Source organism: Plecotus auritus, assembly GCF_963455305.1.
Source record: "Plecotus auritus genome assembly, chromosome: 1".
Lineage (NCBI taxonomy): Eukaryota > Metazoa > Chordata > Mammalia > Chiroptera > Vespertilionidae > Plecotus > Plecotus auritus.
The window spans coordinates 114,180,386-114,206,214 of NC_137770.1; the positions used below are offsets into that span (position 1 = coordinate 114,180,386).

Below are 25,829 nucleotides of genomic sequence, written 5' to 3' on the forward strand. Positions count from 1 at the left end.
TTTTTGTGCTCCTTTCTTTCCCCTAATTCTCTTGTCTCTGGTGGTCACCTTTATTGGGGTTAACAGTGTTGTGAATACATTCCTGTTTTGTGCCCTCTGTGTTGTGTCTTGTTGAGTTGTAATTTGTGTCTTTCAGTCAACATGGCAGAGAGTGAGAAACATAACCGGACACCCTGAGAGGAGCAAAAATAGAAAGACAAAGTAACAACCACCATGCAAAAAAAAAAAAAAAAAAAAAAAAAGAAGGAATCATCAGAAAAGGGAGTAAAAGAAATGGAGGCAAGCAATTTGTCAGAGAAGGAATTCAGAGCAATGGTCATAAGGATGCTGAAAAGAATGGAAAACAAATTCAATAACATGTATAAAATCAAGAGGAAATGAAGAAGAACCAAGAAGAAATGAAGAATAACATAGATACAATAAATAACATAATAGAAAGCATAAAGAGTAGACTAGAAGCAGCTAAGGACTGCATCAGCGAGCTACAGGACAAGGTAGGAAAAAACATCAAGCAGAGCAGTAGCTGGAAAAGAAACTTAAAAATCAGGAGGAGAGCCTAAGGGAGCTTTGGGAAAAGATGAAATGAAACAACATCCACATACTAGGGGTGGCAGAAGGAGAGGAAACTGAGCAAGGAATAGAAAACCTGTTGGAAGAAATAATGACAGAAAACTTCCCTGATACTGGGAAGAAAAAACACAAGTTCAAGAAGCAAACAGAGTGCCAAACAAGGTGAACCCAAAAAGACCAACATCAAGACACTTTATAATTAAATTGGCAAACAGCAATGACAAAGACTCTTAAAGGCTGCCAGAGAGAGACAGAATGTAAATATCAGAGATGTCCCATTACACTATCAACTGATTTCTCAACAGAAACACATACAGCCAGAAGGGAATAGAATGAAATATACAAAGTGATGCAAAGCAAGGGATTAAATCCAAGTTTACTATACCCAGCAAGGCTATCATTCAAAAGTGAAGGTGAAATAAGGAGCTTCATAGACAAAAATAGGCCAAGGGAGTTTAATACAACCAAGCCACCAATGCAAGAAATGCTAAAGGGACTGGTATAAAAAGAAGAAATAGAAAGAGAAGAAGGAACACAGGCATAAAGAATAAAAATTGTGGCAGGGAAGATGGCAACCGGCAGGAAGGTAGGGAGGGAGAGAGTGTGAGAGAGTGAGGAACCCATAGAGGAAAGTGTAGACATGTGTGTGTGTATGAGCTAGGGACAGTTAGATTCTGCAGGTCCTCCAAGGGGCTGCCAAACCGGGCAGTCTTAGACGGTGGAGCCCCGCGCACAAAGCGGTCACTTCTGGGCAGCCGGTGCGGGCACGGAGACCATGCCATCTTGAGAAACAGAGCTGCTTGAGACTAGGATCCTGCCCTCAGCAACACCCAGTCGATTCTCGGACGCAAACCAGGACCCTGTAGCCACTGGGGACAGAGAACTGCAACCACAGCTTCAGACCAACGGACAACAAGAATCCAGACTTCCCAGCAGCAGATTTCTGTGAGTCAAAGAGCCTATCCCCCTCCCCGCAGGCTTGCGGATAGCACCATAGTAACTGATAGACCCGCCCCTTGCTCGAGCCGCAGTGCCCCTACGGGAAGTTGAGATTGAGAACGCGTGCCTGAGCCGCAGCTCCCCTATGGGAAGTTGAGCTTGAGAGTGCGAGCACGGGCCGCAGTGCTGCTACTGGAATTTGAGAGACTGGAATCTGCTCCCCACAACGGGCGACCAAACCCGAAGCCCACGCAGGGTGGCAGTGCCACCTGACTTGGATTCTGGGCAAGTGCACACAGAAGTCAGTTTTCCACAGCACAGGCACGCCACAGAGCTATTGTGCAACCCAGTCCCCCATAGTGACCGGGACCCAGATTCTCCCGGCAAGGGGCAGCACTGAGCACCACCGACTTGACTCTGTTTCTTACCGTGGGCGCCTGGGATCCCTGACTCACAGCGCATTCACACTAAGAGCCAGTGATTCCAATTCTTGGCGCATGCACACATGGGGACCCTGATTCTCAGCGAGAAGCCTCACAAGGCAACAGAGATTCTGATACTCAATTCTTGGTGCAGACACAGGGAAACTCCCACTCCTGGCATGCGCTAGGGGACTCATTTTTGGCACACGCCAACAGCGTGGTGCAGGCGGGGTCCCTGATTCTAGGTGCGCACATGAGACCACACTGAACGCTGGTAACACTGACCCTGGGCAAGCCTGGTTCCAACCAACCCATGGCAGCCACACGTCCTAGTGTCAGAGCACTTCAGTGACACTTGGGTGGTGCGAAGTTCCCAAGGCACACGGCCCAGGTCCATGCATCTCGAAGTTTGAACCTTCTGGTGATAGTCAGAATGGGGAGACGACACAATCCCCAGAGGAAAGAAAAGGAGGAGTCGCCAAGAAAGGAAATTAGTGAAATTGAAGCATGCAACATGATCGAAAAAAAATTCAGAGTAATGGTCGTGGAATTTATAAATTGGATGGATGAGAAAATCAACAACCTATGCAAGAATCAGGAAGAAATGAAAAGTGACATAGCTACAATCAAAAACACCATGGAAGGTTTCAACAGTAGACTAGAAGAAGCAGAGGACCGAATTAGTGAGTTAGAAGATCAGGTATAGAAACAAGCTCAATCTGAACAGCAATTGGAGAAAAAAATTAAAAAGCAAGAGGAAAGCCTAAGGGAGCATTGGGACAATATGAAACGAAGTAACATATGTATAATAGGGCTGCCAGAAGGACAAGAAGAGCAGCAAGGATTAGAAAATCTATTTGAAGTAATAATGACAGAAAACTTCCCGGATATGGGGAAGTAAAGTTACACAACTACAGAGAGTCCCAAGCAGGATTAACCCCGCAAAACCCACAACAAGACACATCATAATTTCAATGGCAAATATCAACGACAAAGAAAGAATCTTAAAGGTGGCAAGAGAGAGACAGAGCGTTACCTACAAAAAAACCCCCATCAGATTATCAAATAATTTCTCAACAGAAACACATCAAGCTAGAAGGGAATAAAAGGAGGTATACAAAGTGTTGCAAAGCAAAGAACTGAATCCAAGAATACTCTATCCAGCAAGACTATCAATCAAAATTTAAGGGGAAATAATGCTAAAGGGAATACTGTAAAAAGAAGAAATAAACAGGTAAGAAGGAACACAGACACAAAAATAGATGTGACTACAAACAAATACCTTTCAGTAATAACTTTAAACGTAAATGGACTAAATGATCCAATCAAAAGACATCGAGTGGCTGAATGGATAAAAAAACACAACCCATATATATGATGTCTACAAGATACCCACCTCAGAACAAGAGACTCACCCAGATTGAAAGTGAAGGAATGGAAAAATACCTTTCAGGCAAATGGAAATGAAAAAAAGCTGGGGTAGCAATACTTATATCTGACAAAATAGACCTCAAAGTAAATGCCATAACAAGAGATAAGGAAGGCCACTTCATAATATTAAAGGGAGCAATTCAACAAGAGGATATAACTCTGGTAAACATATATGCACCCAATACAGGAGCACCCAAGTACATAAAAAAACTTCTGGAAGATATCAAGGGAGATATCGACAACAATACAATCAATAGTAGGGGACTTTAATACCCCACTGACATCACTGGATAAATCCTCTAGACAAAAAATCAGCAAAAACACAGCAATCCTAAATGACTCACTAGATCAGATGGACTTAACTGACATCTTCAGAACATTTCACCCCAAAGCCACGGAATATACGTTCTTCTCAAGTGCACATGGGACATTTTCAAAAATAGACCACGTATTGGATCACAAGCTAAGTCTCCTCAAATTCAAGAAGATTGAAATCATATCAAGCATCTTCTCATACCACAATGCCATAAAATTAGAAATAAACTACAATAAAAACAATCCAAAAATCTCAAACACTTGGAAGCTGAATAGCATGCTATTAAATAATGACTGGGTTACCAAAGAGATCAAAGAAGAAATTAAAAGCATCTTGGGAACTAATGACAACAAAAACACAACAATCCAAAATCTATGGGACACAATGAAAGCAGTCCTGAGAGGGAAGTTTATAGCTCTACAAGCCTACCTCAAAAAACAAGAAAAAACATCTAACTCTACAACTCAAAGAATTAGAAAGAGAGCAACAAGAAAAGCCCAGAGTGAGCAGAAGGAAGGAGATAATAAAGATCAGTGCAGAAATAAATGACATAGAGACCAAAAAAACAATACAAAAGATCAAGAAAACCAAGAGCTGGATCTTTGAAAGGATAAACAAGAGTGATGAACCTCTAGCCAGTCTCACCAAGAAGCAAAGAGAGAGAACTCAAATAAACAAAATCAGAAATGAGAGAGGCGAAATAACAACAGATCCCACAGAAATACAAAGGATTGTTAAAAAATACTATGAACAACTCTACTCCAACAAACTATACAACCTAGAGGAAATGGACATATTCCTAGAAAAATACAACATTCCAAAATTCAATCGGGAAGATTCTAAAAATCTCAATAGGCCAATAACTATGGAAGAAATTGAAGCAGTCATCAAAAAGTTCCCAGCAAACAAAAGCCTGGAGCCAGACGGGTTCACAGGGGAGTTATATCAAACATTCAAGGAAGAACTAAAACCTATCCTCAGACTATTCCAAAATATTCAAGAGGAAGGAACACTTCCAAACTCATTCAATGAAGCCAGCATCACCCTAATACCAAAACCAGATAAAGACAACACAATGAAAGAGAATTATAGGCCAATATCCCTCATGAACATAGATGCCAAAATCCTCAACAAAATTCTAGCAAATCGGATCCAGCAATACATCAGAAAGATCATACACCATGACCAAGCAGGAATTATCCCAGGGATGCAAGGATGGTACAATATCCGCGTATCAATAAACATGATACATCACATAAACAAATTGAGAGATAAAAATCACATAATCATATCAATTGACGCAGAAAAAGCATTTGACAAAATCCAACACCCCTTCTTGATCAAAACACTCAGCAAGGTGGGAATAGAAGGATCATACCACAACATAATAAAAGCCATATATGAAAAACACACAGCCAACATCATACTCAATGGACAAAAACTAAAACCATTTCCCCTAAGAATAGGAACAAGACAGGGATGCCCACTCTCACCACTCCTGTTCAACACAGTACTGAAAGTACTAGCCATTGCAATCAGACAAGAAGAAATAAAAGGCATCCAAATTGGAAAAGAAGAAGTAAAACTGTCCTTATTTGCATATGACATGATATTGTACATAGAAAATCCTAAAGACTCCATCAAAAAATTGTTAGACTTAATAAATGAATTTGGAAATGTAGCAGGATACAAAATTAATGCCAAGAAATCTATGGCATTTCTTTACACCAATACTGAACTTACAGAAAGAGAGACTAAAAAAGCAATCACATTTACCATCGCACCAAAAAAATTAAGATACCTAGGAATAAACTTAACTAAGGAGGTAAAAGACCTATATGCAAAAAACTATAGGACACTGAAAAAAAGAGATAGAGGAAGACATAAATAGATGGAAGAACATACCATATTCATGGATTGGTAGAATCAACATCATTAAAATGTCCATACTACCCAAAGCAATCTACAGATTCAATGCAATCCCCATTAAAGTACCAACAGCATATTTCACAGACCTACAACGAACTTTCCAAAAATTCATCTGGAATAAAAATAGACCCCAAATAGCTGCAGCAATCCTGAGAAAGAAGAACAAAGTAGGTGGGATCTCAATACCAGATATCAAGCTGTATTACAAAGCCACTGTTCTTAAAACAGCCTGGTACTGGCACAAGAATAGACATATAGATCAATGGAAGAGAATAGAGAACCCAGAAATCGACCCAAACCACTAAGCCCAATTAATATTTGACAAAGGAGGCATGAACATAAAATGGAGTCAAGACAGTCTCTTCAACAAATGGTGTTGGGAAAATTGGACTGATACATGCAAAAAAATGAAACTAGCCCACCAACTTACACCATACACAAAAATAAACTCAAAATGTATAAAAGACTTAAACATAAGACAGGAAACCATAAAAATACTAGAGGAATCCACAGGCAGAGAAATCTCAGACATATGCCGAAGGAACTTCTTCACTGACATTGCTCCTACGGCAATGGAAACTAAAGAGAAAATAAACAAATGGGACTACATCAAAATACAAAGCTTTTGCACAGCAAAAGAAACCATCAACAAAACAACAAGAAATCCCACTGTATGGGAAAACGTATTTGCAAATGTTATCACTGATAAAGGTTTAATCTCCAACATTTACAGGCAGCTTATACAACTTAATAAAAGGAAGATAAATGATCTAATAAAAAAATGGGCAACGGACCTAAATAGAATCTTTTCGAAAGAAGACAGAAGGAAGGCCAAGAGACACATGAAAACATGCTCAAAGTCACTAATTATCCGAGAGATGCAAATCAAAACAACAATGCGGTATCATCTCACACCTGTCAGAATGGGTATCATCAAAAAATCAACAAATGACAAGTGTTGGCGAGGATGCGGAGAAAAAGGAACTCTTTTGCACTGCTGGTGGGAATGCAGACTAGTGCAGCCACTGCGGAGAACAGTATGGAGTTTCCTCAAAAAACTAAAAATGGAATTCCCATTTGACCCAGTAATCCCACTTCTAGGAATATATCCCAAGAAACTAGAAACACCAATCAGAAAGGATATATGCAACCCTATGTTCATAGCAGCACAATTCACCATAGCTAAGATTTGGAAACAGCCTAAAGGCCCATCAGCAGATGAGTGGATTAAAAAACTGGTACATCTACACAATGGAATACTATGCTGCAGTAAAAAAGAAGGAGTTCTTACCATTTGCAACAGCATGGATGGAAATGTAGAGCATCATGCTAAGTGAAGTAAGCCAATCAGAGAAAGACAAATATCACATGATCTTACTCATTTGTGGAATATAATGAACAACATAAACTGATGAATAGGGACAGATCCAGAGGCAAAGAAGCATCGATCAGACTGCCAGACCTCTCAGAGGGAAGGTAGGGGAGGGTGGGGGAAATGAGGAGAGATCAACCAAAGGACTTGTATGCATGAATATAAGCCTAACCAATGGACATGAACACCAGGGGGGTGAGGACAAGAATGCGGGGGTTGGAGGGTTAATGGAGGGATGAGTACACATATGTAATACCTTAATCAATAAAGAAATTTAAAAAAAAAGAATAAAAATTGTGACAAACAAGTACCTATCAATAATAACCTTAAACGTAAATGGATTATATGCTCCCATTAAAGATATAGGGTAGCTGAATGGATAAGAAAACATGACCTATATATCTGCTTTCTACCAGAGACCCACCCTCATGACAAAGGACTCAAACAGACTGATAGTGAAGGGAAGGAAAAAATTTTTGCAGGCGAATGGAAATGAAAAAAAAGTTGGTGTAGCAATACTTATATCTCACAAAATAGACCTCAAAGTAAAGGCCATAACAAGAGATAAGGAAGGCCACTTCATAATACTACAGGGAGCAATTCAACAAGAGGATATAACTCTGGTAAACATATATGCACCCAAAACAGGAGCACCCAAATACATAAAAAAACTTCTGGAAGATATCAAGGGAGAGATTGACAGCTGTACGTACAGTCATAGTAGGGGACTCTAATACCCCATTGAAACCACTGGATAAACAAAAAATCAGCAAAGAAACATGAATCCTAAATGATGGAATTAATTGACATCTTCAGAACATTTCACCTCAAAGCCATAGAATAAACATTCTTCTCAAGTGCACATGGGACATTTTCAAAGATAGACCACATATTGAGACACAGGCAAAGTCTCTTCAAATTCAAGAAGATAGAAATTATATCAAGAATCTTCTCAGCCGAAACCGGTTTGGCTCAGTGGATAGAGCGTCGGCCTGTGGACTGAAGGGTCCCAGGTTCGATTCCGGTCAAAGGCATGTACCTTGGTTGCGGGCACATCCCCAGTAGGGGGCGTGCAGGAGGCAGCTGATCGATGTTTCTCTCTCATCGATGTTTCTAGCTCTCTATCCTTCTCCCTTCCTCTCTGTGAAAAATCAATAAAATATATTAAAAAAAAAAAAAGAATCTTCTCAGATCACAATGACATAAAATTAGAAATCAACTACAATAAAAACAATAAAAGAAAAATCAAACACTTGGATTTTAAATAGCATGTTACTAAACAATGATTGGGTTACCAAATAGATCAAAGAAGAAATAAAAAGCATCCTGGTAACAAATGACAATGAAAACACACAACAATCCAAAATCTATGGGACACAGTAAAAGCAGTCCTGAAAGGGAAGTTCATAGCCCTACAGGCCTACCTCAAAAAAACAAAACAAAAAAAAAAAATGGTAAATTATCTAACCCTACAACTTAAAGAATTAGAGAAAAACAAGAAAAGACAAGAATAAGCAGAAGAAAGAAAATAAATGACATAGAGACAAAAAACAAGCCAACAACAACAACAAAAAAAAAACACCAATACAAAAGATCAATAAAACCAAAAGCTGGTTCTTTGAAAAGATAAAATAAGATTGATGAACCTCTCGCCAAGCTCACCAAGAAACAAAGAGATAGGACCCAAATAAATAAAATCAGAAATGAAAGAGGTGAAGTAAAAACTGACCCCCACAGAAATTCAAAGGATTGTAAAAAAATACTATGAACGACTCTACTCCCAAAAACTGGACAACCTAGGCGAAATGGACACAGTCTTAGAAAAATACAAGCTTCCAAAACTCAATCAGGAAGAATAACAAAACCTGAATAGGCCAATAACTAGTGATGAAATTGAAGCAGTAATCAAAAACCTTCCAGTAAACAAAAGCCCTGGTCCGGACTGCTTTACAGGGGAGTTCTACCAAACATTCAAAGAAGAACTAAAACCTATCCTCCTCAGACTATCCCAAAAAATTCAAGAGGAAGGCACACTCCCAAGCTCTTTCTATGAAGCCAGCATTACCCTAATCCCAAAACCAGATAAAAACACTAGAAAGAAAGAAAGAGAACTATAGGTCAATATCCCTGATGAACATAGATGCTAAAATCCTCAACAAAATTCTAGCAAACCGGATCCAGCATTACAATAGAAAGATCATAAACCATGACTAAGTGGGATTTATTCTGGGGATGCAAGGATGGTACAATATCCACAAATCAATAAAAGTGATACCTCACATAAACCAACTGAGAGACAAAAATCATATAATCGTATCAATGGATGCAGAAAAAGCATTTGACAAAATCCAACACCCTTTCTTGATAAAAACTCTCAACAAAGTGGGAATAGAGGGATCATACCTCAACATAATAAAAGCCCTATATGACAAACCTACAGCCAACATCATACTCAATGGGCAAAACCAAAACCATTTCCCCTAAGAACAAGAACAAGAACAAGAACAAGAACAAGAACAAGAACAAGACAGGGATGCCCACTTTCACCACTCCTGTTGGACATAGTATTGGAAGTGCTAGCCATAGCGATCTGACAAGAAGAAGAAATAAAAGGCATCCAAATTGGAAAAGAAGAAGTAAAACTGTCATTATTTGCAGATGAGATGATATTGTACATAGAAAACCCTAAAGACTCCATCAAAAAACGACTAGAACTAATAAATGAATTCGGCAATGTAGCAGGATACAAAACAACACCCAGAAATCTATGGCTTTTTTATACAACAATAATGAACTCACAGAAAGAAAAACTCAAAAACAATCCCATTTTCCATTGCAACAAAAAAACTTAGATACATAGGAATAAACTTAACTAAGGAGATAAAAGACCTGTACTCGGAAAACTGCAGGACACTGAAAAAAGAGATAGAGGAAGATATAAAGAAATGGAAGAATATATCATGTTCATGGATTGGTAGAATCAACATCATTAAAATGTCCACACTACCCAAAGCAATATATAGATTCAAGCAATCCCCATTAAAATACCAACGGCATATTTCACAGACGTAGAACAAACTCTCCAAAAATTCATAATGAATAAAAAAAAGACCCCGAATAGCCACAGCAATCCTGAGAAAGAAGAACAAAGTTGGAAGGATCTCAATACCAGATATCAAGCTATATTACAAAGCCACTGTTCTCAAAACTGCCTGGTACTGGCACAAGAACAGACATATAGACCAATGGAACAGAACAGAGAACCCAGAAGTCGACTTAAGCCATTATGTTCAATTAATATTTGACAAAGGAGGCAAGAGCATACAATGGAGTCAAGACACTCTCTTCAATAAATGGTCATTGGGAAAATTAGACAGATACATGCAAAAAATGAAACTAGACCACCAACTTACACCATACACAAAAATAAACTCAAAATGGATAAAGGACTTAAACGTAAGATGGGAAACCATAAAAATCTTCAAAGGCTCTACAGGCAGCAAAATATCAGGCACATGTCATAGCAATATCTTTACTGATACAGTTCCTAAGACAATGGAAACTAAGGAGAAAATAAACAAATGGGACCACATCAAAATAAAAAGCTTCTGCACAGCAAAAGAAACCGTCAACAAAACAAGAAAGCCCACTGCATGGGAGAACATATTTGCCAATGTTACTATATCCGATAAGGGTTTAATCTCCCAAATTGACTGGGAACTCATACAAGTTAACAAAAGAAAGATAAACAATCCAAATAAAAAAATGGGCAAGGAACCTAAATAGACACCTTTCGAAAGAAGACATACAGAAGGCCAAGAGACATAAGAAAACATGGTTAAATCACTAATCATCCAAGAGATGCAAATCAAAATGACAATGAGGTACCCTCTCACACCTGTCAGAATGGCTATCTATCAACAAATCAACAAACAAGTGCCAGCGAGGATGTGGAGAAAAAAGAACCCTCGGGCACTGCTGGTGGGAATGCAGACTGCTGCAGCCACTGTGGAAAATAGTGTGGAGATTCCTCAAAAAGTTAAAAATGGAACTCCCATTTGACCCCATAATCCCACTTCTAAGAATATATCCCAAGGAATAAGAAACACCAATCAGAAAGGACATATGCACCCCTATGTTCATAGGAGCACAATTTACAATAGCTAAGAGTTGGAAATAGCCTAAGTGCCCATCAGCAGGTGAGAGGATTAGAAACCTGTGGTACATCTACAAATGGAATACTATGTTGCTGTAAAAAAGAAGGAACTTTTACCATTTGTAACAGCATGGATGGTTCTGGAGAGCATTATGCTAAGCAAAATAAGCCAGATAGAGAAAGATAATCAAAGATCTCACTCATATGTGGAATATAATCAACAACATAAACTGATTAACAAAAATAGATCCAGAGACTAAGAAAAACTGATCAGAGCATCCAACCTCAGAGAGAAGGAGAGGGGGTGGGGGGCATAAGAGATCAACCAAAGGACTTGTATGCATGCATATTAGCATAACCAATGGACATGGACACTGGGGCGGTGGGGGCCTGCTCTGGGGGTTATCAATCAGGGAAAAAGGAGACATATGTAATACTTTAAACAATTAAAAAAGAAAAGATAATAATTTATTAAAAGTGGGTAAAGGATTTACCTAGACATTCCTCCAAAGAAGATAAACAGATGGCCAATAAGCACATGAAAAAGATGCTCATCATTACTCATTAGGTAAAAGCAAACTAAAATCATGAAACCCCCACCTTAACATTGACTAAAGCAGTTATAATAAAAAAGATGGACAAGTGTTGGAGAGGATATGGAGAACTTCAGACCCTCATACATTGTCAGACCCTCATACATTGTTAGTGGGAATGTAAACCTTAAACACAAATGTTCACAGCAACATGATTCATAATAGCCCCAAAGTGGAAACAACGCAAATGTAGAGCAACTGATGAATGATAAACAAATTATAGTATAGTTAATAAATTGAGTATTATTCAACCGTAAAAGAAATGAAATACTGATATATGCTACAGCTAGTATGACACTTGTAAACATTATGTGAGAGAACGCAGTTACAAAAGACCACTTATCATATGATTCCACTTATATGCTAAGTCCAGAAATATATAAATTCAGAGACAGAGAGTAGGTTAGTAGTTGTCAGGAGTTGGAAGAAGGAGAGAATAAAAATGGACAGTTCCGGTTTATGGTGATGAAATGTTCTAGAATTAGATACTGGTAATGGTTTTTAAGTTCTGTGAATATACTAAAACTCAGTAAATTGCACACTCTAAATGGGTAAATTTTATGGTATATAAATTATATCTCAATAAAGAAAATCAACAATCCATTCATAGAAACCACTATAAATTCAGTTTTCAGTCACATCTTCCCATTCCTCTGTACATTACCAAGGATCTAAGGGCTTAACTCTTCTGTGATGCTGAGGCCTCTCTCCCTCCCAGAGCCACCCCAACCCTATTTTGAAACAGCTAATGTGAGAAGTCAAAACCATAGTTTACTTACAAGATGACAGAAATATGCTTTGTAACAAACCTTCATTTTCCAGTAGCTGACTCAGACCTTTCGGAGATGAAATGCAATAAAGGCTAGAAGCAGTGAGAACTGCACCAGTGCCTCCTTATCATCCTTTGTCTGATTACTGTATCAATCTCCTGTTACCACTATCTGCAGTTTTGCTTCCTTCACCAAACTAGCCATTAGAGAGATTTTTTTTTCAAACACCAAAGCTGATCATGGCACTCCTCTAATTTAAAAACTGTCTTGTCCCTAGCCAGGTAGCTCAGTTGGTTTGAGTGTCCAGGGTTGCGGGATCAATCCTCAGTCAGGGCACTGTACAAGAATCAACCAATGAATACATAAATAAGTGGAACAACAAATCTCCCTCCCCCCCACCCCACACACACATCCCCTCTTTCTAAAATCAATTTTTAAAATGTCCTTGAGAATTTGAACTTGATCACAAAGACAGAATTTTCTTTGCAAGCCTTTCATGACCTATTCCTGGTTGTACCTCTTTCTCTTATAGCACTTTCCCTCGCATCTTAAAGTCAGAACTAAAAAACAGTTTGCAGTTTCTCCAGCACTTTTGCCTACATCATGCTCTGAGTCTGTGCTCATGTTGACCCTCTTCCAGGAATGGTTTCCCTCTCCTCTCATCTTCAAATGTTCTGCCTCTGAGGAGTGTTTTTTACTCCAGTCCCCCAAATTGACCTCTCCTTCCTTGGACCTCAGATATATCCTGTGAATACTAAACCCTTGACTATGTCTCTGTCTGAATTCCCTACTGGTTTGCTCATTGAGGGCAAATATTTTCTCTCATTTGTATACCCAGTACACCAAGCAAAAGTCTGGCTGAAAGGGGAAAGAAGGGAGGGGGGAGGGGGAGAGGGAAGGAGGGGGGAGGGGGAGAGGGAAGGAGGGGGGAGGGGGGGGAAGGAAGGAAGGAAGGAAGGAAGGAAGGAAGGAAGGAAGGAAGGTCTAAAAATATGAACCTATTCATCCCCCTTCCACTGTGTACCTTAGAAAAGCCTTTATGGGGTACCATTTTCTACCCACTTCTCCAAATTAGAACAAACTAAAAATATGAAAGGAATGAAGGATTCCAAAAGTGCTTTTATTTTTATTACCTCAGAACTGGCAAGTGAATATATTTTATTAATTTTTTACAGAGAGGAAGGGAGAGAGATAAGAGTTAGAAACATCGATGAGAGAGAAACATGGATCAGCTGCCTCTTACACACCTCCTACTGGGGATGTGCCTGCAACCCAGGTACATGCCCTTGACCGGAATCGAACCTGGGACCCTTTAGTCCGCAGGCCGACGCTCTATCCACTGAGCCAAACCGGTCAGGGCAGAACTGGCAAGTGAGACAAGGTTAAGGTCTGTCACCAGCAGCAGCTCTTTAATGCATATCAGAAGAGGTGGAAGAGGGCTGATCATGCACTTTCCACCACCTACAGAATAAAGTCCAAACTCCTCAGCAAGTTAGTCAAGGCTTTCAGTCTTACCTACCACCATTTCTCATCAACCCCTCCCACACAAATCACACACTTCATGTTCTTTTAATATACTCCCTATTTTTAATTTTTGCATCTCTGCCTTAGTAAAAGTGTTCTAACCCCAGCTCAAATGGCCGTTGCTCCACTGAAGTCCTTTCTACTCTCTACTTCCCAACTCCAAATAAGGAGCCATCACCTCTTCCTCTTAACACGTTTTGTTCTATTACAGCGTTTTCTACCTACAACGTGTATAAGTTTGTTTGCTTTTTAACATTCTTTCAGAACCTGGTGTAGAATGAAATACACAGCAAATATGCAGTAAATGGCTGCCAGACTGACCGACAGAAAACAGAGCTGGTCATTATTCCAAAATGAAAATGGACAGCCAAGGTAGCAAGGAAATAAAGACAATTAATGGTGGCTTCTCTTTCCAAACAGTGGGATAAGATCTTCTGGATCCAAGGAGATTTCTACATGGAAATCAGAAGCTTTTGTATTCTAAATGATACCATGAGCACCCCACAGTCCCTGCAAGTAGGTAAAGCCATTTTTCAAAGTCTAAAACTGTTTTGTGCTTTTATTTATTTTTTCCTCAAAGAAAGATGTGTTCTCTTAACTAAATTCCAATTATCTGGGTCAATGTTTTAAAAACTTGGTATCTTAGCTGTTTTTATTTTAAACTTTTAATCCTGTACATTCCTCTCAAACTCAGCTTTCAGCAGGCCTGATAGAACATCTCATACTTTGTATTTCTATGGCATACCAGCTCTTTAAAAAGAAAAAATAGACTGTGTTCTAAATTTGCCTTACGATAGACTAAAAAAGTTATTTGGGATGAACATTCAAACCTTACTTACTTTCTTCTCTTTCTGAGCCTTCATATTCTATCTCTTTACTTTCTCCCTGCTTAAAAATGTCTCTAGACTTAGAGATAAGGTGCTATATCATGTTCTGAAAAGTGAATGATGAAAATTGGATTAAAAGGGAATAATTTAATGACTACTTCAAAGAAGAGAAGAGAGTGTTTAAAACACCTCAGAAGGAAAATAATTAATATGGGACTCTTAAAACTTACAAGACTATAAAATAAAATAAAAAAATATAAGAAAAATATCATTTTTAAAGATAAATATTTTAAAGATGATTGCATATTGAAAAACTCACCATAATAACTACATCATAGAGAACTACCGAAAGACACTATCACTGAAGACACACTAGGGACAAGTCACAGCAAATATCTGCTTAAAGACCTGACAGTCATTACAATCTTAGGATGCTAGGGATTGACTCATTTAAAAAGAGCAGTATGCTACTATGTACAATTAGCTCTTTATTCCAATAAGACAGGGATATCATGAGCTCTTGGTCAGTCTCCCTGACTCCAGTCATCCCATAGGTATCCAGAATGATCTTAAAAAATATTTTTTAAAATATTTTTTATTGATTTTTAGAAAGAGAGGAAGGGAGGAGAGGGAGAGAGAGGGAGAAAAGAACAGAGACATATCCTCAGGTGAGGATTTAAAAAAAAAATGTTTGCTGGATGAAAGTATTACAGCCAAAACAAATGGAATATATCTTCCTTTTTAAATTGCAATTTCAATCCTCATCCCTATTTTTTTCCCCAGGGTTGGGGACAAGTAATATGAGAATGGGAAAAGAGAGGACAAAAGAAGAGATAATCATCTTGAATGGGAAATAATATTGGAGTTTATAAATATAGATACCATACACCACCACTGTGCACCAGCCTTGTCAAGTGAATAGGCTCTCCCTGGCTCAACCTAACACTCACTTTATCATCTCCTGGCAACAGGCATCAGCAGCTTAGAAGGACGGGTCCTAATCTACCTAGACATTATTACTTATTACTCCATGCCAAATACTAAAACAAAAGTAAGTTCCAAAAACCACTTTGAGCTTAACCTCAAATAAAGATATACACAGACTACTTTAAAGAATGTCAATGTTGTAGCAGCAGACAAACTCAGTTTTTGTAAGATCTCATTAGTGAAAACCTCTCTAAGAACAGACATTATATATTTGGGATAACTTATCTGTGTAATTTGAATACTGCACTCTGCCAACTAATTTCAGCATATGGAAAACTATTTTTAAATGTGAATGCAGCTATGAGGATTATGGCTTCTTTTTAAATAGAAATAATTACATTTCTTAGAAATTAGAACAAATGCTAGAACAAATGTTCAAAGCTATCAATCTCAGTTTTTTTTAACACCCAGATAATCTATAAATGTGCAATTCATTAATCATTGGTTCAAATAATTAACTTTACATTATATAGGATAATGTCTGGCCCACAGAAGTTCCTCAATAATTATTTATTGAAAAAATGACAAATAGTAATGTATTCTTCAGAATGATTATTTTAAAACTGCTATTTATAATGATACTAGAGGCCCAGTGCATGAAATTCGTGCACGGGTGGGGGCGCCTCAGCCCAGCCTGCACCCTCTCCAATCTGGGAACCCTTGGAGGATGTCTGACTGTTGGTCTAGGTCTGATCCCGGTTTAGGGGTGATCAGGCTGTGCCCCGGCCAGCCTGATCACCCCTAACTGCCTCTGCCTGCTGGCCTGGTCACCCTACACTGCCCCTCTCTGCTAGCCTGGTTGCCCCTCACTGACCCCCCTGCCGGCCTGGTTGCTACCAATTGCCCCCCCGCCAGCCTGGTCGCCTCTCACTGCCTCCCCCCCACCCCCGCTGGCCTGGTCATCCCATGCAGCCTGCTGTTCAGTCGTTTGGACGTCCCTCACTGCCCCCCCTGCCGGCCTGGTCGCCCCATGCAGCCTGCTGTTCAGTCATTTGGTCATCCCTTGCTAATCCCCCTGCCGGCCTGGTTGTCCCATGGTAGCCTGCTGTTTGGTTGTTACTGTGAGGGTGTTCTGACCAATTTGCATATTACCCTTTTATTAGTATAGATTATTCCAACATCAAGGCCAGCAATGTAAGGACATTTTTTTAAGGATACCCATCCCTTAAAGTTTAACACTGACAACCAGTACATTGCCAAAGGACATGCAGGAGACAGAAGAATTTCAGATGTTTTCTTTCAGGGTTTGAAGTGAATAGGAGATACTCCAGGTAAATAAGACAAGAATGTGGATGCGCAAAAAGAAAACTGAGACATGACTTATATAATTCCATCATTAGGAAACCCCTGAATTAAGCCTCATATTACCTACTACCAAATACTTCATCTCTAGTCCATTCTCACATGGCAGCCAGCAGAGTGTATATTCTAAAATACAAATCTAGGTGTAGATATTCTAAAATACAAATCTAGGCACTTACAGTCAAGGTGGCAGACTAAGGAAACGCTGAGCTCATTCCTCCCATGACCACATCAAAATTACAACTTATAGAACAACCACCCTTGAGACCCACCTGAAAAGGAGCTAAACAGAACTCCTATAACTAAAGATATAAAGAAGAAACCTCATCAAGACTGGTAGGCAGGGTAGCAACGCAAAACAGGCTGATCCTACACCTATTTGCGGTGGTGAAAAATTGGAAGGGATATCTTGGCTGGTAGTCCCAGCCCCACACCAGATTCCCCAGCCTGGAGCACCAGTACCAGAAACAGGAGACCCCAAAACATCTGGCTGTAAAAATCAGCAGATACTGTGTCCAGATGAGAAGGGGAGCTGCTATAGACCTAGGCATCCTCTTAATTAAAGGGACCAAGCACAGACTCACTCATGAACACTCGCCCTCAGCTTCAGTAAAGAGACAGCACTCCAAAAGTATCAAGGGAGGAACTGAATTATTGGGCTTCAGGGTGAGGGTTGAACAGGCACCTCTCTACAGGACTGAAGGGCTGGCAGGCACCATTATTCCCTTTTTTGAGCCTACCCCATCCCAGCCTGCATGTACAGGTGGGTGCCAAATCTAAGATCTCCATTAAATGGCTAACACCAGGTATCCCACCCTGATCACTCCCTTAGGCCTTGCCCTACCTAACACAGCTCTTTCAGAGGCTGTTCCTCCTAAGTGGCTGGCTTTGGCCCATGCTGCAGACTTTCCTAAAATCTCTCAAAGGTCCACAAACCCCAAATGAGCAGTGCATGGCCTTGATGTGCCCTGTATCTCATGCTAAGTAACCCCACAGCATAGCTTCTCCCAGATGTCTCCAAGCCCATCACTGGTGATTACCAACCACAGGATCACTTGTAGCTCCTACTAGGTGGTTCCAGGCCAGGCACTGGTAGCAAGTGACCTGGGGCTGTACCTGAGCCCTACCTAAAAGGCCCCAGAACCAACACACCTGTTGGCTGGCTTTATACCACACCAGAACACTACCCAATGAGCTCCATAAATGCCATATCCAAAGGGTGGAATCAATAGGCATTGGACATCACTAAAATAAACCCTGCTCTGTGGGGTTAGCACTTGTACAACAGCTTATCTGCTGCAGTTGCAACCAGTTCTCATAGCCATTGAGGGGCAATCCTACCTACTGACATGCTAAGAGCATTCAAAGCTCAACTAAAATAGGAGGGCACACACAATAACACTAGGAACACACATTACTGGAGCACCCAGCTCAGGTGACCGGGAAGACTATGCCACTGGTCCCCATTGGACACCTACTATATAAGGCCACCATGCCAAGATTAGGAGACATAGCAGATCTACCTAATACATAGAAACAACACAGGGAGGCAGCCAAAATGAGACAAAGAAATGTCCCAACTGAAAGAAGAGGATAAAACTCCAGAAAAGGAACTAAATCAAATGGAGGCAAGCAATCTATTAGATACAGAGATCAAAAAAGTAGGTGTAGCCGAAACCGGTTTGGCTCAGTGTATAGAGCGTCAGCCTGCGGATTGAAGGGTCCCGGGTTCGATTCCGGTCAAGGGCATGTACCTTGGTTGCGGGCACATCCCCAGTGGGAGGTGTGCAGGAGGCAGCTGATCAATGTTTCTCTCTCATTGATGTTTCTAGCTCTCTATCCCTCTCCCTTCCTCTCTGTAAAATATCAATAAAATATATATATATTTTTAAAAAAGAAGTAGGTGTAAAGATGCTGAGGGGGAGAGAAACCAAGATGGCGGCATAGGTAAACACCTGAAATTGCTACCTCACACAACCACTTCAAAACTACAACTAAAAGACAAAACGGACATCATCCAGAACCACAGGAAGGCTGGCTGAGTGGAAATTTTACAACTAGAAGGAAAGAGAAAAGCACATTGGGACTCAGAGGAGGTGCAGAAATAAAGTGCGGAGGTACGGAGGCACGTGTGTGTGCGGAAAGGGCTGGCAACTGAAGACGCGGTTGTAATTTTCAATCTGGAGGGAGACACAGGCTCCCGACTGCTCTGAACTCCAGTTCCGGGCGAGATTCTGGGGACCCAGTCTCATATGGGAGAAGCTGGACTGTCTGGCATCAGTTGGAACTCGAGGGCGGCTTTCTCTCAGAGGTGCTTGCAGCGATTAGCGATTACCATGGGACACTGACAACCGAAGGCCTCTAAAGGTAGGGCTGAGGATCAGCCATTGCTGTTTGCTCCACCCTGTGGATTCCCTGAGACCCCCCGCCCACCCAAGCTGTGGGCAGAGGATTTTGCATATGAATGGCCTGCCCCATTGCAATCTAAAATTACCTAACAAACTGCAGCTGGGTCAGAGAGACCCAGAACTTCCAAAAGAAGGCCCAAGGCCCTACAGTAGCTTGCATTACTTCACAGCTGGGCCTCATCTAGGCACCTCCAAAACCCAGACAAAGAAGAGGAATCTACAGTTTTCTCCGTAGCTCCTGCTGAGTGGCCTCAGGCAGAGGCTAAATTAGCACCTCCTTGGAGATCAAAGAGCCAGTGTACCCAGTGGTCAGAGTGGGACCATCCAGATTACAACTCCTCAGATTCATAAGGGAAACACTCAGGGGGAAGACTCAGTGAGCACCAAAGCCCCACTGAAGCAAGTCTTGCCTCATAGGGTGTCTCCAGCACAGAAGTTCTCCCATCGTAGACACAGCTGATCCTCACAGCCAATTGTCCTGGAGGCCAATTCCTCCCAGTGATACCAACAATAATCAAGGTTTAACTACAATAAGACTGTGCACACAGCCCACAAAGGGGTGCACCAAGAGTGTCCACCTCAGGTAACTGGGGAGGCTGAGCCACTGGGCCCTATAGGACACCTCACACAAAAAACCGCTCTATCAACACAGGGAAGCAGCCAAAATGCGGAGACAAAGAAACAGGTTACAAATGACAGAAATGGAGGAAAGCAAACTACTGGATATAGAGTTCAAAATCACGGTTATAAGGTTTTTCAAGAATTTTCTAGAAACTGCCAATAAATTTAGTGAGACCCTCGAGGATATGAAAGAGGACCAACTAGAAATTAAGCATACACTGACTGAAATAAAGAATAATATACAGAGCTCCAACAGCAGACTAGAGGATCGCAAGAATCAAGTCAAAGATTTGAAATACAAAGAAGCAAAAAACACCCAACCGGAAAAGCAAAAAGCAAAAAGAATCCAAAAATATGAAGATAGTGCAAGGAGCCTCTGGGACAACTTCAAGCATACCAACATCCGAATTATGGGGGTGCCAGAAGAAGAGAGAGAGCAAGATACTGAAAACTTATTTGAAGAAATAATGACAGAAAAATTCCCCTACCTGGTGAAAGAAATAGACTTACAAGTCAAGGAAGCGCAGAGAACCCCAAACAAAAGGAATCCAAAGAGGACCACACCAAGACACATCATAATTAAAATGCCAAGAGCTAAGGACAAAGAGAATATTAAAAGCAGTAAGAGAAAAACAGTTACCTACAAGGGAGTACCCATACGATTGTCAGCTGATTTCTCAACAGAAACTATGCAGGCCAGACGGGAGTGGCAAGAAATATTCAAAGTGATGAATAGCAAGAACCTACAACCAAGATTACTTTACCCAGCAAAGCTATCATTTAGAATTGAAGGTCATAAAAAGAGCTTCACAGATAAGAAAAAGCTAAAGGAGTTCATTACTACCAAACCAGTATTATATGAAATGCAGAAGGAGGAGGAGGAGGAGGAGGAGGAGGAGGAGGAGGAGGAGGAGGAGGAGGAGGAGGAAGAGGAGGAGGAGGAGGAGGGGGGGGGGGGAGGGGGGAGGGGGAGGGGGAGGAGGAGGGGGAGGAGGAGGGGGAGGGGGAGGAGGAGGAGAAGAAGGAGGTAAAGATAAAAATTATGAACAACAAATACTTACCTATCAACAAGTGAATCTAAAAATCAAGTGAATAAAAAATCTGATGACACAGAATAAACTGGTGAATATAATAGAATCAGGGGCATAGAAAGGGAGTGCACTGACAATTCTTGGGGGGAAACGGGTGTGGGGGTTGCGGGAAAAGACTGGACAAAAATCACACACCTATGGATGCGGACAGCGGGGTGGGGTTGGGTAAGGGCAGAAGGTGGGGTGGGAATCGGGTGGAGGGGAGCTATGGGGGGAAAAAGAGGAACAACTGTAATAATCTGAACAATAAAGATTTTTTTTTAAAATATATTTTATTGATATTTTACAGAGAGGAAGGGAGAGGGACAGAGAGCCAGAAACATCGATGAGATAGAAACATCGATCAGCTGCCTCCTGCACACCCCCCACCGGGGATGTGCCCGCAACCAAGGTACATGCCCTTGACCGGAATCGAACCCGGGACCCTTCAGTCCGCAGGCCGATGCTCTATCCACTGAGCCAAACCGGTTTCGGCTGAACAATAAAGATTTATTAAAAAAAGATGCTCAGGGGCCTGGCTGGTGTGGCTCAGTGGTTGAGTGTTGACCTATGAACCAGGAGGTCATGGTTCAATTCCCAGTCAGGGCACATGCCCAGGTTGGGAGCTCGATCCTCAGTGTGGGGTGTTCAGGAAGCAGCCAATCAATAATTCTCTCTCTCTTTCTCTCTCCCTTCTCTGAAATCAATAAAAATATATATATTTTAAAAGATGCTCAAGGAACACAGGGGAAATATTGATGAACTCAGTGAGAATTTACACAAAGTGACAGAAATCATAAAAAAGAACCAGTCAGAAATTAAGAATGTAAGAACTGAAATAACAAGTACAACAGTAGAGCCCTAGCTGGTTTGGCTCAGTGGATAGAGCATTGTCCTATGGACTGAAGGGTCCCAGATTCGATCCCCAGTAGGGGTTGTGCAGGAGATAGCTGATCAATGATTTTCTCTCATCATTGATGTTTCTATCTCTCCCTTTCCTCTCTGAAATCAATAAAAAGTAAAAAAAAAAATAAAAAAGAGTACAACAGTAGATTAGATGAAGCAGAGGATCAAATCAGTAATTTGGAAGACACAGTAGCAGGTGTTTCATACTTGCCAAGTAAACAGCAGGACTTTTTATGATGTGAGTTAGAATGTATAATTTGATTGTCCAACTTTTGCTCCATGGAACAATATAAACCTCTCTTCAGGGAAATAAAGAATTTGGCTAACTTTAAATACTACTTAAATACTATTTATATGGCATTTGCACTTACCTAAGTTGCTGTATATTGCACTACAAGGATTCAGGTCTATAGGATCTGAAATGTCTTCTTTTTCCTCTTCCCTTTCCAGTTCAGGTAGGGGCAATGCTGGTGTGCAGCCTCCACCATCTTGCTTCACAACAACAGTTCTTGGATCCCAAGGAGAAAAATCCTCTGTCACTTCATGGGTCACATGACTGAAATAAATCAGACCACTGTCACACTGGCATTTAAAGGTCTTGCTAACAAAATGAACTGACCAACAAATAAGACCCAAAGCATGGAGGGATGGAATAGACTGACATACCTCAATATGGGATGGGAGGATGAGGACAGATAACCAAAGAACTTATATGTATAGCCCATGGACTCAGACAATAGGGTGATGAAGACCTGGGGGGTGCATAGGGGCTGGGCGGAGAGGGGTAGGAAATGGGAGAGATCTGTAATACTGTCAAAAATGAAATAAATATAACAATATAAATAAATAAAGAATATCTCTATGTCTAAAAAGTAAATTAATAAAAATAAAGGTCTTGCTAAACTTTAGATTTATGGAAGGCATATACTTGCCATAAATATAAATAACTGGCCCAATAATCCAGCAATGGGTCATAAGCCACAACATGCTTGTGTGAATATAAGGCAGTCCTTCATACAGACTGATATTTCTATTTATCTTGATTCATAGATATTGATCATTCAGTTTGGTAGAGGAGGTATGGTAGTCTCAGAAGAAAGCTGGATGATAACAGGTAAGAACTGGAATAAATTTTTTTTTAGGGTAGGAGGTGGCAATTATGGTTGTGGTAGAGGGAGTTGAATGCTTAATTGATTAAAGACAAATATACTCAAGTATTGGGCATATTTGCTATATGATAGTACTACAATACTAAAGTATACATTAAACACTTTACTATTTAGTATATAGAATTTATTGCACATTATTTACTAAGGTATTTAGTAAAGAATCAGAAATAAAACTGAGATTAGACTACAGTGGAACCTCCTTTCTCGAACTTAATTCATTCCCAAAGGCTGTTCGAGAAGTGATTTGTTCAAAAACCAGATTGTTTCTTCCCATTAGAAATAATGTAAATTTGATTGATCCATTCCAAACCCCTAAATGATTCCCTGTTTAAACCTTTCTTATATACAGTGCATGTCTAATGTACTACCTATCTATATATATAAAAAGCCAGCGACCGTAATGGCCATAATGACTATAATGACTGGTAGCTATGACACCCACTGTGGCCAGCAAATCAGCCTATCATGGGGTGGGGCTGGCCAGCCAACCTTGCAGCCCCTCCCCGCTGCCGGCCTGCCCCTGATCGGACTCTCCCATCCCGATAAAGGGCAGGGCGGCCAGCCAAATGCCCCCTTCCTTCCCCCCTGACAGCCCCACCCCCAATCAGCCAGCCCCACCATGATAGGCCTGCAGCTCCTCCCCTGGCTGGCCCACCCCTGATTGCACCCCCATCCCAATAGGGGGCAGGGCTGGTCAGCCAACCTTCTGTAGCCCTCCTCCTGGCTGGCCACACCCCTGATGGGCCCCACCACCCTGATCAGCCCATAGCCCCACCTCCCAGCCAGGCTCACCCTGATCACCCCCCGCCCCAATAGGGGCGGGGCCGGATGGCCAACCTCCTGCAGCCCCTCCCCCCACTCGGCCCCATCCCAAATCAGCCCCACACACCATCAGGGGTGGAGCTGGCTGACCCCACCCCCAGTCAGCCCCCCAACCACAATCAGGGGCGGGTCCCACCAGCCAAACTCCCACAGCCCCTTCCCCCAGCCCGGCCAGCCATGATCAAGCCCCAGTTGGGGTGGGCCGGCCAGCCAACCTCCTGCCATCTCCTCCTCCCGACAAAAACAGTCTCGATCCGCCCTGATTAGGGCTGGGCAAGCCGGACCCCACACATGCACGAATTCGTGCACTGGGTCTCTAGTTTATAAATAAACACTTATTTTCTTAAATTTATAAAACCACCCCAAACTAGCTGAATTTTTCATAATTCATTACCCGGGAAATGCTATCACCTGCTAACTGCTTTTTGTTTATCCAATCAACAAAAGTTTTTCTACCTATTCAGATGCCTGAGAATGTTGTTTTGTGAGCACTTTCACACCCAAAGCAACATTAGCACTCTTCATGTTTTAAAATTGTGCTAAACATTGATTTTGTCAGCAATAAAAGTATTCTCTACTTTGTTTGTTGCCAGAGACACTTTTTGTCATGCTGAGGTTGTCAGGTAGAAAACTGAAGTTTTGGTTGAGAACCAAATTGTTCAAGATGGGAGACGTTCAAGAAACTAGGTTTTGAGAAGACAAGGTGGAAAAAAATACCCAAGCCCAGAAGCAACTGGAAAAAAAAACTTAAAAGGCAGGAGGAGAGCCTCAGGGAGCTTTGGGGCAAAAGGAAATGAAACAACATCTGCATAATAGGGGTGCCAGAAGGAGAGGAAACAGCAAGTAATAGAAAACCTGTTTGAAGGAATAATGACAGAAACCTTCCCTGATTTTGGGAAGAAAAAAGTCATAGAAGTCCAAGAAGCACACAGTCCCAAATAAGATGAACCCAAAAAGACTGACATCAGACACATCATATTTAAAGTGGCAAATATCAACGACAAAGTAAGAATCTTAAAGGCTGCCAGAGAGAGACAGAAAGTCACCTACAAGGTATCTCCCATTAGACTATCAACAGATTTCTCAATAGAAACACATCAGGTGAGAAGGGAATGCAATGAAATATACAAAGAAAGAGACTGAATCCAAGAAAAATATACCCAGCAAGTATATCATTAAAAAATGAAGGTGAATTTGGGAGCTTCACATACAAAAAAAGGCTAAGGCAGTTTATTATGACCAAGCCAGTAATGCAAGAAATGCTAAAAGGACTGCTATAAAAAGAAGAAATAGTAAGGGAAGAAGGAACACAGGCATAAAGAATAAAAATGGTGACAAACAAGTACCTATCAATAATAACCTTAAAAGTAAATGGATTAAATGCTCCAAACAAAAGACATAGGGTAGTTGAATGAGTAAGAAAACAAGACCCATATATTGTATTTGCTGTCTAGAAGAGACTCCCCCTCAGAACAAAGTACTGATATATTGGACAGATATCATACAGACTGATAGTGAAGGGATGATAAATTTTTTTTCAGGCAAATGGGAAAAAAAAATAAGCTGGGGTACCAATACTTATATCTGACAAAATAGACCTCAAAGTGAAGGCCATAACAAGAGATAAAGAGGGCCATGCAATAATACTAAAGGGAGCAATTCAACAAGAGGATATAACTCTGGTAAACATATATG

At 40.9% G+C, this 25,829-nt stretch overlaps 1 protein-coding gene across 3 annotated transcripts in view; it reads right to left on the reverse strand.

The window, feature by feature from the left end:
- PEAK1 (pseudopodium enriched atypical kinase 1) overlaps positions 1-25,829 on the reverse strand; it is a 194,390-nt gene that overhangs the window by 51,681 nt on the left and 116,880 nt on the right. For all 3 annotated transcript variants that reach the window (XM_080677223.1, XM_080677225.1, XM_080677224.1), the window contains exon 3: positions 22,515-22,699. In XM_080677223.1, the coding sequence (XP_080533349.1) occupies positions 22,515-22,699 (185 nt within the window). The remainder of the gene's footprint in view (positions 1-22,514; positions 22,700-25,829) is intronic.